Source organism: Cherax quadricarinatus, chromosome 47, assembly GCF_038502225.1.
Source record: "Cherax quadricarinatus isolate ZL_2023a chromosome 47, ASM3850222v1, whole genome shotgun sequence".
NCBI lineage: Eukaryota > Metazoa > Arthropoda > Malacostraca > Decapoda > Parastacidae > Cherax > Cherax quadricarinatus.
The window spans coordinates 24,962,359-24,979,730 of record NC_091338.1 but is presented as its reverse complement, the minus strand read 5'-3'; the positions used below and the strand labels follow the sequence as shown (position 1 = coordinate 24,979,730).

At 46.3% G+C, this 17,372-nt stretch overlaps 1 protein-coding gene across 3 annotated transcripts in view; it reads left to right on the top strand.

Annotated features, from left to right (window-relative positions):
* The window catches only part of LOC128696521 (uncharacterized transporter slc-17.2), a 164,692-nt gene that overhangs the window by 95,794 nt on the left and 51,526 nt on the right, over positions 1-17,372 (top strand). For all 3 annotated transcript variants that reach the window (XM_053787801.2, XM_070094763.1, XM_070094762.1), the window contains one exon: positions 10,539-10,692. In XM_053787801.2, coding sequence (XP_053643776.2) covers positions 10,539-10,692 — 154 coding nt within the window. The remainder of the gene's footprint in view (positions 1-10,538; positions 10,693-17,372) is intronic.

The following is a 17,372-nucleotide window of genomic DNA, read 5'->3' as shown; positions in this document are numbered from 1 at the left end:
CCTATCATACTTTTGAAATTAGGTATTGTCTCTACTACTTCGTCCACTTAACTCCCCAAGATTAAAAATGTATTTCTTTAAGTCTCTGTGGCTTGTGTGTTTAGTTTCCTTCTATGACCCCTCGTCTGTTCTTCTCATTTCATAATTGTCTCCTCAGTTCTCTGAATAGTCTTGTTCCAAACCTTTGGACCTTTTCTAGTTTTCGTATCTTCTTGATGAGGTGAGGGTCTCCCTCCATGTTGGTGCTGAATGCTGTATGACCGTCATAACACATGTCGTGTAGGGAGTACTAAGAGAATCTTTAGTTAGGTCTCTGATGGCAGTTTTGAAAATATATTCAAACAGATGTTATGCCATTTCTAGCGAAATGTTTGATGTGATGCTCACTGTAAGAGTGTGTGTGTGTGGGGGGGAGGGGCGATACATGGAGTTTCTCGCCTCTCAAGAGTCATTTCCAAGACGCTTCACTTGCTTGAGTTGAACTCCAGTAACCACGTGTTTTACCACTCCTGTTCAGGTCTACCTGTAGCATGTCTCTATTAACTTCCATTTGTATTTTTCTTATTTTACGTCCTGAGCAAACTATGAAACATATTAGGCATCCTTTCCGACAGGTCACTTACGTATATTAAAATTAAAGCCTTGAACTGATCGTTGGAGAATCCTGCTTGTTACACTTTCCCGTCCTGAAACCTCTGCCTTTACTATCATTCTCTGTCTTCTGTTCGTCAGGCAGTCATTAAATCCACTATAGGATTTTTCTTCGTATTCCTGCGTGCTCTTCTAATTTGTGAATTAATCTCTGGTGGGGTAGTGTGTCAAATTTAATTACCACATTCTTGCCTTTCTTGCTTGATTTTCCATTATTTTGTAGTAGAACTCCAGAAGTTAGTGAGTCAGGCATTACATTTCCTAAATCATGCTGATTTTCTTGAAAACAAAAAGATGCTCAAGCCATCTTTTCCTGATCATCTTTTCAAATACCTTGGTTAATATACTTGTCAGTGATGTTAGCTTGTAATTCAGTGTCACTCGTCAGTTCACCTGCTTGTATCCTAGGATCACATTCGCAGTTTTCCATCTGTCTGGTACTTTTCCCGCTTCCAGAGACAAGTAGATTATTGCTACATGTTTATGCAGTTCATTCACTGCTTTCAGTATCCATTGTGATGTACCATGGATTCTGATGTGTCTTACTCTTGAAGTGGTTTCATTTCCTCCTCTGATACATGAATTCCGTCCAATATATGATTAATACTTTAACCCGACATTCTTACACAATTCCAGTTTCCTCCTGAAATCTTCTACTAAATTCTTTCTGAACTTCTCAGTCTTCTTCTGTATGTATCCTTACCTTTTTTGGACCATATTACTCGTTTTTTTCACATTTTTTTTATGTGGTTCTTTAGTAGTCTGACATTGTTGCTATGTCTTCCGCAAATTAACGTTCGGATTATTTTCCTACATTACATATTATTCTGCTTGCCTTCCTATTCTCTGCCGTCCTCTGCATTATGTACTTTTTTTCAAGTTCGTTTGCACATTTGTTTGACTTCTCTGCAGCTCTAATTACACCAAGGGTTTTCTCCGTATCTTGATTTCTTACACTTCCTGTTAGGTATAAACCTTGCTCTTCTCCAGGCACTTTCTGAGAAGACCTTCCATCATCTCGTCGGTTGTCTGTCCAATCATTTTCCTATCTCACTAGATTCAGTTTAGAAAACAGATTATCACTTTCAGTACTCTCATGTATACATATATAGGAAACGTTTCGGCCCCATATGAACCATTAACCAGTCACACAAAAGCACGAAAGGAAAGAAACCAGTATATACGAGAGGAGGTGTGGACGAGACAGTAAGAAGGTAGAAGTAATAATATAAACATAAGAAAATAAGGAGCACTGCAGCAGACCTACTGGCTCATGCTAGGCAAGTCCAAGTCACCTACTGGCCCAAGCGCTACTTGACTAAGCTAGTCAGGTTCTAGTCACATCCACTTGGAAGGAGATCTATATCAGACCTACTAGCACAAGCTAGTCAGGTCCGGCTCACACCCACCCACACCCACTCATATACTTGTTTAACCTATTTTTAAAATTACACAACGTTTTAGCTTCAATGACACTATTCAGGAATTTGTTCCACTCATCCACAACTGTTACCAAACCAGTGCTTTCCTATATCCATTCTGCATCTATTTTTTTCCAATTTGAAATCATTGCTGCAAGTCCTGTCTTGGTTTGATATTTTTAGCACGTTATTTGCATCCCCTTTATTTATCCCTGTTTTCCATTTATACACCTCAGTCATATCCCCCCTATTTCTATGCCTTTCTAGAGAGTGCAGATTCAGGGCCCTCAGTCTATCCTCATAGGGAAGATTTCTGATACATGGGATCATCTTTGTCGTCCTCCAGTGTACATTCTCCAGCGCATTTATATCCGTTCTGTAATAGGGTGACCAGAACTGTGCAGCATAATCTAAATGAGGCCTAACCAACGACATATAGAGTTGAAGAATAACCTAAAGGAAGCAAAGATAGTGGCGGAGGTAGGTCATAGTGTAGTAGTAGTAGTAGAAGTAGTAGTAGTACTAGCAGTAGGTTGGAGTAGTGGTAGTGATACAAGTCAGAGTGGAGTGTAGCGAGGTCAAACCCTCATAAGTTTCTCCTATGTGAGGGTTATTTGTGTATTGTTACAATCACAGTATTGTGCCTGTTTATTCTTCTTGTAATCAAGTACGATTTGCACATCCCTCTTTTCTCCACCCCATCTTCTAGCAAGTATTCAAAACTAGTCATCTTAAAATTCTATCGTCTAGTTACCCTATTTAGTTTCATCTATGGTAGATTAACCTCTTCAAGGGGGGCTCCTTGGCGTGGTGAAGAGGCTCTTGGTCTGAGGAATTAGACCTATCGGTCTTCTTCCTCAGACCGAACCTAATTACCCCCCAATCTCCCCTCCCCTATCCCATCCTCCCCATCCTCCCCTTTTTCCTTTCCTCCTCCTCCTCCCCACTCCTCCCTTTTGCCCTTCCTCTTTTTGTCCTTTGGGATTTCTCCCACAGGCGCGCGAGTTCCTGGGTAGGAGAAAGGATACCGGGGTCCATCCCATTCCGTTGAGGTTCTTAGCGGTGGCGTAGTTTGCCGTGGAATCTGGATCGCCTGGGGATGTCCCGATCCCTCTCCGGTATCCCGGAGTAGCTTTGGGTGTCTTTCGGGAGACGAGTGTATCTCTGGAAGCCACCTTTCGGATTCCGGGGGTGGTGGCCGAAGGAGGTATGCTTTGTGGCGGATATCCGGCCGCCCTCTCTTTTGTCCACCGAGGTAGCTCGGCAGATGTGAGGTTGCTATCCCGGATTGTTAGTTTACTAGCATGATGGGTAGGGTATGGCACGGGTTCCATGCTGCATCTGCGCTACTTGCGGTGCTGAGGTCCTCTTGGGCGCGGAGGGAGATTTCTGGCCCTTTCATTCCTCCTAGGACCTATCCCTCCCCGGTCCCCCCTTTTTTTTTCTTTTTTTTATTTTTATTTTCTTTTCTTCTTTCTTTTTTTTTCTTAAAAACAAAAAGAAAGAAATAACCTAACCATGGCAGCCCTAGTCCATGAACCTGGTACCCCCGGGCCCCTTCTTGATACCGCACCCCGTTCTGACCCCGCCTCATCTTTGGACCACTCTTCAGACATTCCTCATGCCTCTGTACCTATTGCCGGTGCTGTTTCCTCACCCGCTTCATGTACTGAGGCCTCGACTGACTCCTTCGATTTATCAGACCTTCGCTCTCCTCTGACTATGCTTCCGGCCTCTCCCTCTACGGTGCGGCAATTTTCAAATAGCCGACCCGTTCCACGTCGGACCAACTCTGGTCCCACTCCTAAACGTCAACGACAATTACCTGCTGATGATACTTCTCCACCTTCACCTCCTCGTTCTTCTCAGAAACGATCGACACGTCCTTCACTACCTTTCCACGCTCAGTTTCAGACTGAACAGTGTACTAAATTCTTCACTTTACGACCAACTTCCTCTACTGCCTATCTTTCTGACCATAGTATTGGCAAGGCACTCCTACGCCATGTTGGTAAAGATATTTCTTTTCATGCTCTTAAGAGCGGTACGTGCATCATTACCGTACAGAATGCTACCCAGGCTCGTGAGCTCTCGTCTTTCCCATATAGATACTGTTCCTGTCACCCTTGAAAAACATCATTCCCTCAATTCTTGTATTGGTACCGTCATTCTGCCCCATACCATAGTTCAACAAAATTTCCAGACATGTGGCACCGACATTCTAGAACAGCTGGAACTCCAAGATCTCCCAATCCTCAAGGTAGACACTTACGTTCTTCCTGCCCGTGGGCAGAGACGATACCCTAGCAATGTGGCTCGTTTAACTTTTGACAGCCGAGAACTCCCATCCTCAGTTTATATAGCAGGACATCGGTTACAAGTTCGAAAGGTGATCCCTACACCACAACAGTGTAGAAATTGCTGGCGATTTGGCCATCCAGCGAAATATTGCAGATCTATCGCCGGATGCCCAGTCTGTGGTGCCGATGACCATTCTAATACGTCTTGCAATCGATCTCCCTCTTGCCTTAACTGTCATGAGGCTCACCCTTCGTACTCTCGCCGTTGTCAGGTCTATTTAAACGAGCGGGAAATCCGTTACCTCAAAGAGACAGAACGTCTCCCTTATGCCATGGCAGTTTCTCATCTCCGCCTCCAAGGGAGACTCCCACGTGTTTCTTATTCCCGTGTTTCAAAACGTCCCCCCACTTCTGGTATCCCATCTTCTACACCCACCTCTGTGGTTACCTCTCCCATAATCACTCCTGTATCTAATCCTTTTGCTGTCCTCGGCTCAGACGTCCCTACTTCAACGCCTCAGTCTAATCTCGCTTCTTCGAGTTCTCTCTTACAAGCCTCAGCATCGACGAGACCTCGTACGACACCTCCTCCCAATCGTCCCTCTACTTCTCAAAAGTCAAAAAAAGGGCCGGTAACACCTCCTACCCATCTTCCACCTCCTCATTTTACCCTCCCTGTCTCTGTCCCTAGTTCTTTCCCTCTCACTGGCTCAGTTACAAGTGCAGAGGTTCACCCTCCTCCTCGTAATGTACCTTCCTCCCCTGTTCCCTCCCAAGTTTCTTCCTCTTCTGCCACCTCCCAGGTTCCTGTCTCTTCTGTCCCCTGCCACGCTTCTCCAGTTCCCTCCACCCTTTCGCCCCCCCCTACCTTGGTACAGTCCAATACAGTTCCAATCTTTACTCATCTTCCCCCTACCATTCCCAATATTGTCTCCCATACGACATCTCTGAATTCCGAAACACTTGAAGCAATCTCTGAATATATTGCAGAGACCAAACCATCAATGGACACTGATCCACCTTCCGCTCTTTCTCTCTCCTCTGCTCCATCTGCGCAACTCCTTTCTTCACAGCGCACCGTTCCTTCGCTGCTTGAACATTTTCCACTGCCTCCGCATGTGGACTTTTCTAACCCTTCTAGTCCGTAGGAACCCTTACCTGCGGATTTCAAGTATCTTTATCATTGCCAATCATGGCCTTTTTACAGTGGAATATACGTGGCCTCAGGGGTAATCGGGGTGAGCTTCAGATGTTACTCTCCCAGTTTGCCCCTGTTGGTGTTTGATTACAGGAACCAAAATTACACTCTGCTGTTATTTCTCACATCTCAGGCTATAATTTATTGTATTCAGATCCTTTTCCTGATGGGACCTTTAATGAAAGTGCCCTTCTTCTCCGCACTGATATTCCGTACCATCAGCTATTTGTTCATACTTCGCTGCATTACACAGCAGCCCGTATCCACTTACATAGGTGGTATACGCTCTGTTCTTTATATCTCTCTCCTTCTCGGGCATTATCTATTCCGGATTTTGCCTTCCTTGTTTCGTCATTACCGCCACCGATTCTGTTACTTGGTGATTTTAATGCCCACCATTTCCTCTGGGGGGGGGTCTCACTGTGATTCCCGTGGAATTCAGTTAGAGGCTTTTCTTGCCACCCACTCCCTCCATGTTTTAAATACAGGTACTCACACCCATTTTGATCCTCGGACTCATACTCTCTCTTGCATCGATCTCTCAGTCTGCTCTTCCTCCGCCGCATTAGACTTCACTTGGTCTGTTCTCCCGGACTTACATGACAGTGATCATTTCCCAATCATTCTTACTTCCCCTTCATATTCGCCACCTCTTCGCACCCCACGCTGGCAATTTAATCGGGCAAATTGGAACCTTTACTCACACCTGACTGTTTTTAAAGAGGTTCCTTCTTCGTCCTCCATCGATGAGCTTTTACACCTCTTCTCGTCCTCCGTTTTCACCCCAGCTTCTCATTCTATACCCCAAACTTCGGGCAGGCATTCTCAGAAATGCGTGCCTTGGTGGTCTCCTACTTGTGCTCGTGCAGTACGTTTGAAACGCGCTGCATGGGGCAGGTACCGGTACAATAGAACCACAGAGCGACTCCTTGATTTTAAACAGAAGCGTGCGATCGCTCGCCGTGTCATCCGTGACGCTAAACGCACTTGCTGGCGAGATTATGTCTCCACCATCACCTCTGCTTCCTCTATGAGTGCAGTCTGGAAAAAAGTACGAAAACTGAGTGGTAAATATTCTCCTGACCCGGCTCCTGTTCTGCGGGTTGCCGGTGTTGATATAGCAAACCCACTAGATGTTGCCAATGAAATTGGCAATCATCTGGTCCGTATTTCTCAGGGACTCCATCTATGCCCCTCATTTCTTTCCTCAAAGTATGCCAGAGAGTTAGCACCCTTGGACTTTTCTTCTCTCAGAGAAGAACAGTATAATGTGCCTTTTACACTTCAAGAACTGGAGGCAACACTCTCAGCTTGTCGATCATCGGCAGCTGGGCCCGACGACATTCATATTCGTATGCTACAACATTTACATCAGTCAGCCCTTGCAGTCCTATTACGCCTTTACAATCTTATTTGGTCACAAGGAGTTCTTCCACAGCTGTGGAAATCCGCCATTGTTCTCCCTTTCCGCAAACCAGGCACTACGGGACATGAAACCTCCCACTATCGTCCCATTGCTCTTACCAGTGCAGTTTGCAAAGTAATGGAATGCCTAGTAAATAGACGTTTAGTGTGGTATTTAGAGACACACAACAGTCTCTCCACTCGTCAATATGGCTTTCGTAAGGGACGTTCTACCATAGACCCCTTACTACGCTTGGATACGTATGTTCGTAATGCCTTTGCGAATAACCACTCGGTTATTGCCATATTTTTTGACCTTGAGAAGGCATATGACACAACTTGGAGGTATAATATTTTAGCCCAAGCCCACTCCTTAGGCCTTCGAGGCAATCTACCATCCTTCCTTAAGAACTTTTTAACTGACAGGCATTTCCGTGTTCGGGTTAATAATGTGCTCTCCCTGGACTTTATCCAAGCTGAAGGTGTCCCCCAGGGATGTGTTCTGAGCACAACACTTTTTCTCCTTGCTATTAATGATTTGGCCTCTAGTCTTCCATCAAATATTTGGTCATCACTCTATGTTGATGACTTTGCTATTGCCTGTGCAGGCGCTGACTGTCACCTCCTTACAGTTTCTCTCCAACATGCAGTCGACCGTGTTTCCAATTGGGCCACCACACGTGGGTTTAAATTTTCCAGCACTAAAACCCACCAAATCACTTTCACTAGACGCTCTGTCATCTCCGATCATCCTTTGTACCTCTATGGCTCCCGTATCCCTGAACGTGATACAGTCAAGTTTCTGGGCCTTCTCTTTGATCGTAGGTTATCCTGGAAACCTCACATTACCTCTCTGAAGGCAACTTGTCACAGCCGGCTGAACCTTCTTAAAACCCTTGCTCATCTTTCGTGGGGAGCTGATCGTCGAACCCTCCTTCACCTACATTCCACCCTTATTTTATCGAAACTTGATTATGGTGACCAGATCTATTCAGCGGCATCTCCTGCTACTCTCTCTAGCCTTAACCCCATTCATCACCAAGGATTACGTTTATGCCTTGGTGCTTTTCGCTCTTCCCCTGTCGAAAGCCTCTATGCAGAAGCGAACGTTCCATCCTTATCCGATCGCCGTGATGCCCATTGCCTGCGCTACTATGTACGCTCTCATGATCTCCGCAATCCTTCCATTTATAGAATGGTCACTGATATTAGTAGACATTCTTTATTTGTTCGCCGCCCCTGCTTACTCCGTCCCTTCTCTCTTCGCCTTCATTCGCTCTTGTCTTCTCTTCAACTACCACCTTTCTATGTACATGTAGCATCTCACTTTTCCCTACCCCCCTGGGAAGTTCCAGCTGTTCGAGTCTGTTCTTTCTCCCTCCCTTGCTCGAAAGCCCAACTGTCTACGGTCGCTTCCCGCTCTCTTTTTCTTGACCACTTTCACTCATTCTCATGCCATTGCTGTGTACACAGATACACAGATGACTCTAAGCCTTCTGATGGCGTAGGATTCGCAGCAGTGTTTCCGGACAGCGTCGTACAAGGGCATTTACTATCTTCGGCTAGTATTTTTACTGCTGAATTATATGCCATCCTTACAGCACTTATCCGTATTGCATCTATGCCTGTGTCATCATTTGTGGTTGTCTCAGACTCCCTTAGTGCTTTACAGGCTATACAAAAATTTGATACACCTCACCCCTTAGTCCTCCGTATCCAACTTTGGCTACGCCGCATCTTTACCAAGCATAAAGATATTGTTTTTTGTTGGGTCCCTGGTCATGTTGACGTACAGGGCAATGAACAGGCAGACACTGCTGCGCGGTCAGCAGTACATGACCTACCAGTTTCTTATAGAGGTATTCCATGTACGGACTATTTTGCTGTAATATCTTCCCACCTTCACACCCGTTGGCAACAACGTTGGTCTACTATGCTCGGCAACAAACTTCAGTCTATTAAACCGAGTATAGGTTACTGGCCGTCTTCTTATCACCAGTGTCGAGGTTGGGAGACTACTCTCTCCCGTCTTCGCATTGGCCATACTCGTCTTACTCATGGATATCTCATGGAGAGGCGTCTTGCTCCTCTCTGTGAGAATTGCCAAGCTCCATTATCAGTCAGCCACATTCTGTTGGACTGCCCACTTTATCAACGAGCACGCAGAATTTATCTCTGTCGTCGTCTTCGCCCCACTGCTCTCTCTTTACCTTCCCTTCTCGCTGATGGACCCACCTTTCATCCTGACTCTCTCATTGACTTTTTGACAACGACTGACGTACTTCACAAATTCTGATACTTTCAGCCCTTTCTACTTCAATCTCTTGCTACCCTCTACCCCCGTACTATCCCCTGCCCCGCTGTTTTCTGTAACCTGCTGATCATCCCCCCTCCCTTCTGCCATCCAATTCCCTTGCTTCCTTCCCTACCCTGCAGCGCTGTATAGCCCTTGTGGCTTAGCGCTTCTTTTTTGATTATAATATAATAATAATAATATGGTAGATTAAACCAAGCAAAGTTGAGCTGGTTCGTCCCCTGATATAACTCTTGTAACTTATTCTGACATGTTGGTTCAAGAAATTTTCCATTTCTTCCTCCTTCAGTTTTACTCATCTTGTTTCTATCTTTCCAGTGGATTTTAGCTCTCTCAATCTACTTCCTCATGATTGAAAGCATCTACTATCAGCAGCTTTGTTTTGTTTTGTCTTGTACTCTATGCCACTTTTTTCTAGAATTTGTAATGTAGCTCTCTCTGCATATCGAAATCCTCCCTGCTTTTTCATGTACTATTACCTTGGGAATCCTGGTTATTAACTCTCCTATTATATTTGCATTGAGGTGACCAGTGTTCATATTTCCCCCATCTCCTCTTATCTGCCTCTTCTCTCTATGATATACCCTTCTGGGAATAATGTATTAGGTAACATTCCAGAAAGTTTTGCCTCAGTGAAAGCTATAATATCAGGATGTTTCTTTGTTACTCTATCCTTTTGTTCACCACTTTTGTTTTTGATGATTTCTTTGTATATCACACTTTTTTTTATCATTCATTTTATACTGTGACTTCTGGAGGGAATTAAAGTCGGAGAGGTGTTAATGAAGGTAGCGCAAGAGGGAGTGGGATAGAATCTGTTATCAGAGCTACTGTGAAGGGAAGAGGAGGGAATGAGGGAAGACAAGTGGGAGGAGAAAGAAAAAGTAACTGGTCAATAGTGCCATGTAAAGTTGATACAAGAAGGGAAAAAGGTGTTCTTTCTCCTGTAACCACCCGTTTGTATGTGTGTAAGAGAGAGAGAGAGAGAGAGAGAGAGAGAGAGAGAGAGAGAGAGAGAGAGAGAGAGAGAGAGAGAGAGAGAGGCAGAGGCGAACTTTCGAAGGCCAAAAAAAAAAAAAAATTGTGCATGAAAAGACGTTACATTAGAAAGTCACGGCTGTTAAAATTAATCTTTGAAACAGCAAATCCAATTTATTAATGTTAATACTTGCCAATTAATTTTAACCAATAAACGCTAATAAACAAAGTGGCTAAGAAAACTACTCTGACTAGATGTATTGATGACTCAGGTTGGGTTGAGCATGAAGGAGTCGGGATTGGTGTGTATAGTGCTAACAGGCGTTGGCATTATCTTCTGCTACATCTACGGCTATTTAACTGACCTCATCTTCCGCCATCAACTTCTCTCCAAAGTCAACACTCGCAGGCTCATGCACATCACAGGTAATTCAACCAAAACATTTTTGTAGAGGAGTATACACATTTGAATGTTGTGTTCGATTAACAATTACAAGAACTAGCGTCTGATTTCCGGGCTGGGCTAGACGAACTGGAAGGTTTCCTCACAACTTGTATTCCTGTTGTTCCAGGGTGCTGATCAACTATTGTGTGTTCCATTCTAAGGGATATCTCATTCCACTTGGAATGAGCTTAGGTAAAATATCTCCGAATGGCCTGTAAATCTGACTCTATAGTTAAATTTACAGGCGGCCACGTGCAGTTATTTTACCCAAGACAATGTGGCAAAAGTTGCACATGTATGGAATGGGTAATTGATTACTCAAATCAGTAAATAACTTTTGTGTGTGTGAGAATATGCGAGTGAATTATTATTTTACAGTAAATGTAGACCTTAGACAGGGACGTGTAATCTTATTATGGTTTAACATGTAGATGGAAGTTGTAAAAGTGAATGATAGTGTGTTAGGAGAGGTGTGGGATTAAAGATAACGAATTAAATTTAGAGAGGAATTTGTCAGTTATTCTTTGCCAATGTCACGGTTCTTTTGGGAGATTCTAAGAAGAAACTGCAAAGACTCGTGGGTGAATTTTGTGGAGTATGTAAAAGATGGAGGTTAAATGTGAACATAGGAAAAAGCAAGGTCACGAGAGTAACAATTTAAGTTATAAAGACTTTATATCAGAGGGTAGGGATACGAAATGAACACTGTACCACAAAATAGTGGTACCAGCACTGCTGTGTGTGTGAAGTCCGGGTTTGAAACACTGCAGTGAGTTGGAGGTTGAAAGCATTGGATATGTATGCGTGTGCGTGTGTGCGTGTGTGCGTGTGTGCGTGTGTGCGTGTGTGCGTGTGTGCGTGTGTGCGTGTGTGCGTGTGTGCGTGTGTGCGTGTGTGTGTGCGTGTGTGCGTGTGTGTGTGCGTGCGTGTGTGTGCGTGTGTGTGCGTGTGTGCGCGCGTGTGTGTGCGCGTGTGTGTGTGTGCGTGTGTGTGTGTGCGTGTGTGCGTGTGTGTGCGTGTGTGTGCGTGTGTGCGCGTGTGTGTGTATGTGTGCGTGTGTGTGCGTGTGTGCGCGCGTGTGTGTGTGTGTGTGTGTGTGTGTGTGTGTGTGTGTGTGTGTGTGTGTGTGTGCGTGTGTGTGTGCGCGTGTGTGTGTGTGCGTGTGTGCGCGTGTGTGTGTGTGCGCGTGTGTGTGCGCGCGTGTGTGTGTGTGTGTGTGTGTGTGTGTGTGTGTGTGTGTGTGTGTGTGTGTGTGTGTGCGTGCGCGCGTGCGTGTGTGCGTGTGTAAGCACTCAATTGTATTCACCTAATTATGATTGCAGGGGTCGAGTCTTGCCTCCTGGTCCCCTCCTCTTCACTGGTCGCTATTAGGTCCTACTCCATGAACTTTATCATACCTTTTCTTAAAACTTTGTATGGATTCTAACTCCACTACATCACTTTCCAGACTCTACCACTTCCTGACAACTCTGAAGAAGTTCATCCTAACATCCCTGTGACTAGTCTGAGTCTTCAACTTCAAATTGTGACCCTTAGTTGCTGTGTTCCATCTCTGAAACATCCTGTCTTTTTCCCCCTTGTCATTTCTTTCAGTACTTTATGTCGTTATCAAATCGATTTTCCTTAACCTCCTCTCCGGGATTAATCATGTTGCAAACCTTTGCACCTTCTCTAATTTCTTGACATGATTGACCAGGTGTAGGTTCTAAACTGGTGCTGCATACTCCATTATGGGCCTGACATATGTATGTATAATGTTCGCCAGGACTAGGGTCCTGGCACGGGTCTTAATCTTGAGATGACCCGTCTCTGGCTCCTGAAGGAGAATTGATTCTTCACTGTTGCAGCATATAAACGTTTGGAATTTCACTGTTCTTTCAAGCACTGTTCCGGACAGTTCAGCTAGTGTGCCATATAAGCGACTGAAGTTACTCCATCTCAGCTGTTTCCTGAGCTGGGGACTGGGCTCTGTCCTCTGATAATCTGCAGATTCATGGCATCCACTGCTTCCTGCTGTCAGTAAGCACACCCTTAGGAGTGTGCTGACCATCTGCAGGAACATGCTCTGTTGTTCCGTGGAGGTGATTGTGTTGCAGATAATATCCGTGAATGCCTTGATGAGTGTTAAGAGATCCTCTCTGTTGAGGGCCTGCGTTGTCGGTGGGTTCGAAGCAGTGGACATTATCTGGGCTGTCGTAATCTGTGGGGACTGCTGAGGGTTGTATTTCTTCACTGTGCACACCGTGGGCTGTTGCTGTATGCCAGGTTGTGTACCCGGCATCTGCTGGTGAGGTGCAGCCACAGCCTGCATAGTGGCTGTGCCTGGCAAGGAGGCCGATGGGGGCTCGTGTAGTGCCGTCTGCTGATTGCTTTGCCCAGATGTTTCCTGTTGGCGCCGCTTGTTCCTCATGTTTTTGTTTCTTCGTTGCGGTAGTGGGGGAGGATGCTCCTGTTCATGACGCGTGGTTGAGTCTTCAAGGGTCGGAAATTCCTGGGCATTGAGTTGGGTTGACTGATGAGAGTTCTGCAGTATGGCAGGATTCTCTGCACCCATCGTCTGCTGAGGGTGATGCTCTGCTGTAGCCTGCTGTCTCGTCGTTGGTGTCTTCCAGGCCTCGCGAATTCTAGTGAGCCTCTCAGGGCATCGAGGGTTCCAGGCATGGTGTTTCTGCCTGCAATTCGGGCATCGTGGAGTGGGTGGCGATGCATTCTTCAGCTTGGTGATGCATTCCTCGGTAGGGTGGGGCTGGCTGCAGACACCGCAGATTACTCTGTTCGGACAGAGTACACCCAGGTGTCCGTAACGCTGGCACTTGAAACAGCGAACTGGTTCTGCCGTGAAGGTCCTGACATCGTACCTGCCCCAAGAACCAAGGTCCAGCTGGGATGGCAGCGGTCCTACATGCTGAATGAGGACCTGCCGGGCTGGTGCATTGCCTGCCGATTTTGCCTTGAGACGCTGAGCTGACACGACACTGGGGTGAGCTGCTATTGCCTCGATGGGCATCATCAGCGGGTATCGCATCACTACACCCTTGGTGACCTTCTGCCGAGAATCCAGTTCCTCCAGGGTGAAGGAGCGGTCTGTCTCCATGACTTTCTTCAAGGTGATATGCATTTCCCTGTTGATAGGAGTCAGTATTGGTTCTCCCCTCAGGTTGAACCATATCTTGAACCTCAGTTTGTGCCGTGTTTCCAGGTGTGTAACCACGCCATAGTGGGTTTTGTGTTCCCCATAAGCCTTTACCTTGAATCTGGAAGGTGATTTGAGCTGGTTTACCTGCTCCTTGGAGGGACGGCGTGTCTTACTGTTCACATTGATCCATCCTTCCGTATTCTCTGGCTGCATGGTTAGGCTTGTCAGAACTGGAGACTTTTCCTCTGATGACACGGAGTGGTCTCGCAACTTCTTCGCTAGGATTGCGCCCCACATTTCTAAATCAGTCGTCCATTTCTAAATCCGAGTCATCCGTCGTGTCCCTGGAACATCGTGACCTCTTCCTTTCGGCAGAAGCCATGTGTCTGTCCACGTGGTGCTGGACTGTGATGTGAGATGGGCCTGACATACACGGTGTACAGTGTTTTGAAGGATTCCTTACTGAGATGTCGGAAAGCAATTCTTAGGTTTGCCAGGCGCAGCAGTTTTTTGGTTGATGTACGCCTCAGGAGATGTGCTCGGTATTGCACTCACCCAAAGATCCTTTTCTTTGAGTGAAGTTTGCAGTCTTTGGCCTCCTAGCCTGTACTCTGCGATCTTCTTTGCCCTCTCCCGATCTTCATAACTTTGCACTTGGTGGGGTAAAACTCCGGAAGCCAGTTGGTGGATCAGGCTTGCAGCCTGTCCAGATCTCTAGTCCTGCCTGATTCTCATCCGATTGAATTCTCCTCATTAGCTTTACATCGTCTGTCAGTACGAACCCTTCTGGGTCTATCCCTTCCGTCATGTTATTCACATTCACCACAAACAGAACCGGTCCTATGACTGACCCCTGTGGAACCCTCTAGTCATAGGTGCCTAGTCTGACACCTCGTTACGTGCCATGACTCACTGTTGCCATCCTGTCAGGTATTCTCTGTTCCATTGCAGTGCCTTCCCTGTTATACCTGCCTGGTCCTTCAGCTTTTTGCCTGGTCTTTGAATGTTGTCCTGATGTGACTGTGCAACAGCTTTGGGTCAGACTTGGCTTTCGCTATGTCAGTTTTGCATTGTCGTTGGGCATGGGTGTGCGTGTTTGGGTGTGCGTGTTTGGGTGTGCGTGTTTGGGTGTGCGTGTATGGGTGTGTATGGGTGTGTGCGTGCATGGGTGTGTGCATGGGTGTGTGTGTGCATGGGTGTGTATGGGTGTGTGTGTATGGGTGTGCGTGTTTGGGTGTGTATGGGTGTGTATGGGTGTGTGTGTGTGTGTGTGTGGGTGTGTGTTTGTGTGTCTGTGTGCGTGTTTATGTATGTGTGTTTGGGTGTGTGTACTCGCCTAGTTGTACTCACCTAGTTGTGGTTGCGGGGGTCGAGTCACAGCTCCTGGCCCCGCCTCTTCAACTGGCCGCTACCCGGTCACTCTTCCCTCTCCGTGAGCTTTATCATACCTCTTTTTAAAGCTATGTATGGAACCTGCCTCCACTACATCAATATCACTACCCAGGCTATTCCACTTCCTGACCACTCTGTGACTGAAGAATACTTCTTAAAATCCCTGTGGTTCATCTGAGTCTTCAGTTTCCAACTGTGACCCTTTGTTGCTGTGTCCCATCTCTGGAACATCCTGTCTCTGTCCACTCTGTCTATACCCCTCAGTATTGTATATGTCGTTAATATATCTCCCTAACTCTCCTGTCTTCCAGTGTCGTCAGGTCGATTTCCCGTAACCTCTCCTCTTAGGTCATACCCCTTACTCCGGGACTAGCCTTGTTGCAAACCTCTGCACTTTCTCAAGTTTCCTTACATGCTTGGCTAGGTGAGAGTTCCAAACTGGCGCTGCATATTCCATTGTAGGCCTAACATAGACAGTGTGCAGGGTTCTGAATGACTTCTTATTTAGATGTCGGAATACTGTTCTTAGGTTTGCCAGGCGCCCGTATGCTGCAGCAGTTATTTGGTTGATGTGCGTCTCAGAACATGTTCCTGGTGTTATACTCGCCTCAAGATCCTTTTCCTTGAGTGAGGTTTGTAGGGTCTGGCCCCTTAGACTGTACTCCATCTGTGGTCTTCTTTGAACTTCCCCAGTCTTCATGACTTTGCACTTGGTGGGTTGAGCTCCAGGAGCTAGTTTCTGGACCAGACCTGCAGTCTGTCCAGATCCTTTTGTAGTTCTGCCTGGTCTTCGTCCGATTGAATTCTTCTCATCAAATTAACATATCTGCAAACACACACACTTCAGAGTCTATTCCTTCCGTCATGTAGTTCACAAATACCAGAAACAGCACCGGTCCTAGGACTGATCCTTGTGGCACCCCGCACGTTACCGGCGCCCACTCTCACACTTCGCCACGTACCATGACTCGCTGTTGTCTTCCTGGCAGGTATTCCCTGAACCACTGTTATCCCTGCCTGGTCCTCCAGCTTCCGCACTAGTCTCTTGTGTGGAACTGTGACAAACGCCTTCTTACATTCCAAGAAAATGCAGTCTACCCACCCCTCTCTCTCTTGTCTTGCTGCCATCACCCTGTCATAGAACTCCAGTAGGTTTGTGACTCAGGATTTCCCATCCCTGAAACCGTACTGGCTGTTGTTGATAAGCTCATTCTTTTCTAGGTGCTCCACCACTCTACTCCTGATAATTTTCTCCATGACCTTGCATACTATACACGTCAGTGACACTGGTCAGTAGTTCAATGATTCGTGTGTCTCCTTTTTTAAAAATTGAGACTACATTTACTGCCTTCCACACTTCCGGTAGTCGTCCTGTTTCGATAGATGTGTTGAAAATAGTTGTTAGTGGTACACAAAGCGCCTCTGCTCCTTCTCTCAGGACCCATGGAGAGATGTTTTCCGGTGTCTAGCTCGCTTAACAGCCTTTTCACTTCTTCCTCGACTGTACGTATTGTGTCCAACACTTAATGGTGTACCCCACCTCTCTGCCTTTCTGGAGGCCCTTCTGTCTCCTCTGTGAGCACTTCTTTGATTCTCCTGTTGAGCTCCTCACATCACAGTCGTTTTTTGTGACCTCCCCTCCTTCCTTCTTATGGCTGTACAACAGTTTTGGGGCAGATTTGGCTTTCGCTGCTGTCATTCTCATATTGCTCTTGGGCCTCCCGTCTTGCCTGTGCATATTCATTTCTGGCTCTACGACTGGTGTTCTTATTCTCCTGAGTCCTTTGCCTTCTATACTTCTTCCATTCCCTAGCACACTTGGTTTTGGCCTCCCTGCACCTTTGGGTGAACCACGGGCTCATCCTGGCTTTTTCATTATTACTGTTACCCTTGGGTACAACCCTCTCCTCAGCTTCCTTGCATATTGTTGTCACATATTCCATCATCTCGTCTACTGACTTCCCTGCCAGTTCTCTGTCCCACTGAACCCAGTTGGGGAAGTTCCTCATGCTTGTGTAGTCCCCTTTTTTGTAGTTTGGCTTCATTCGTCCTGGCCTTCCTGCTTCCCCCTCCACTTGTAACTCTACTATGTATTCGAAGTTTAAAACCACATGATCACTGGCCCCCAGGGGT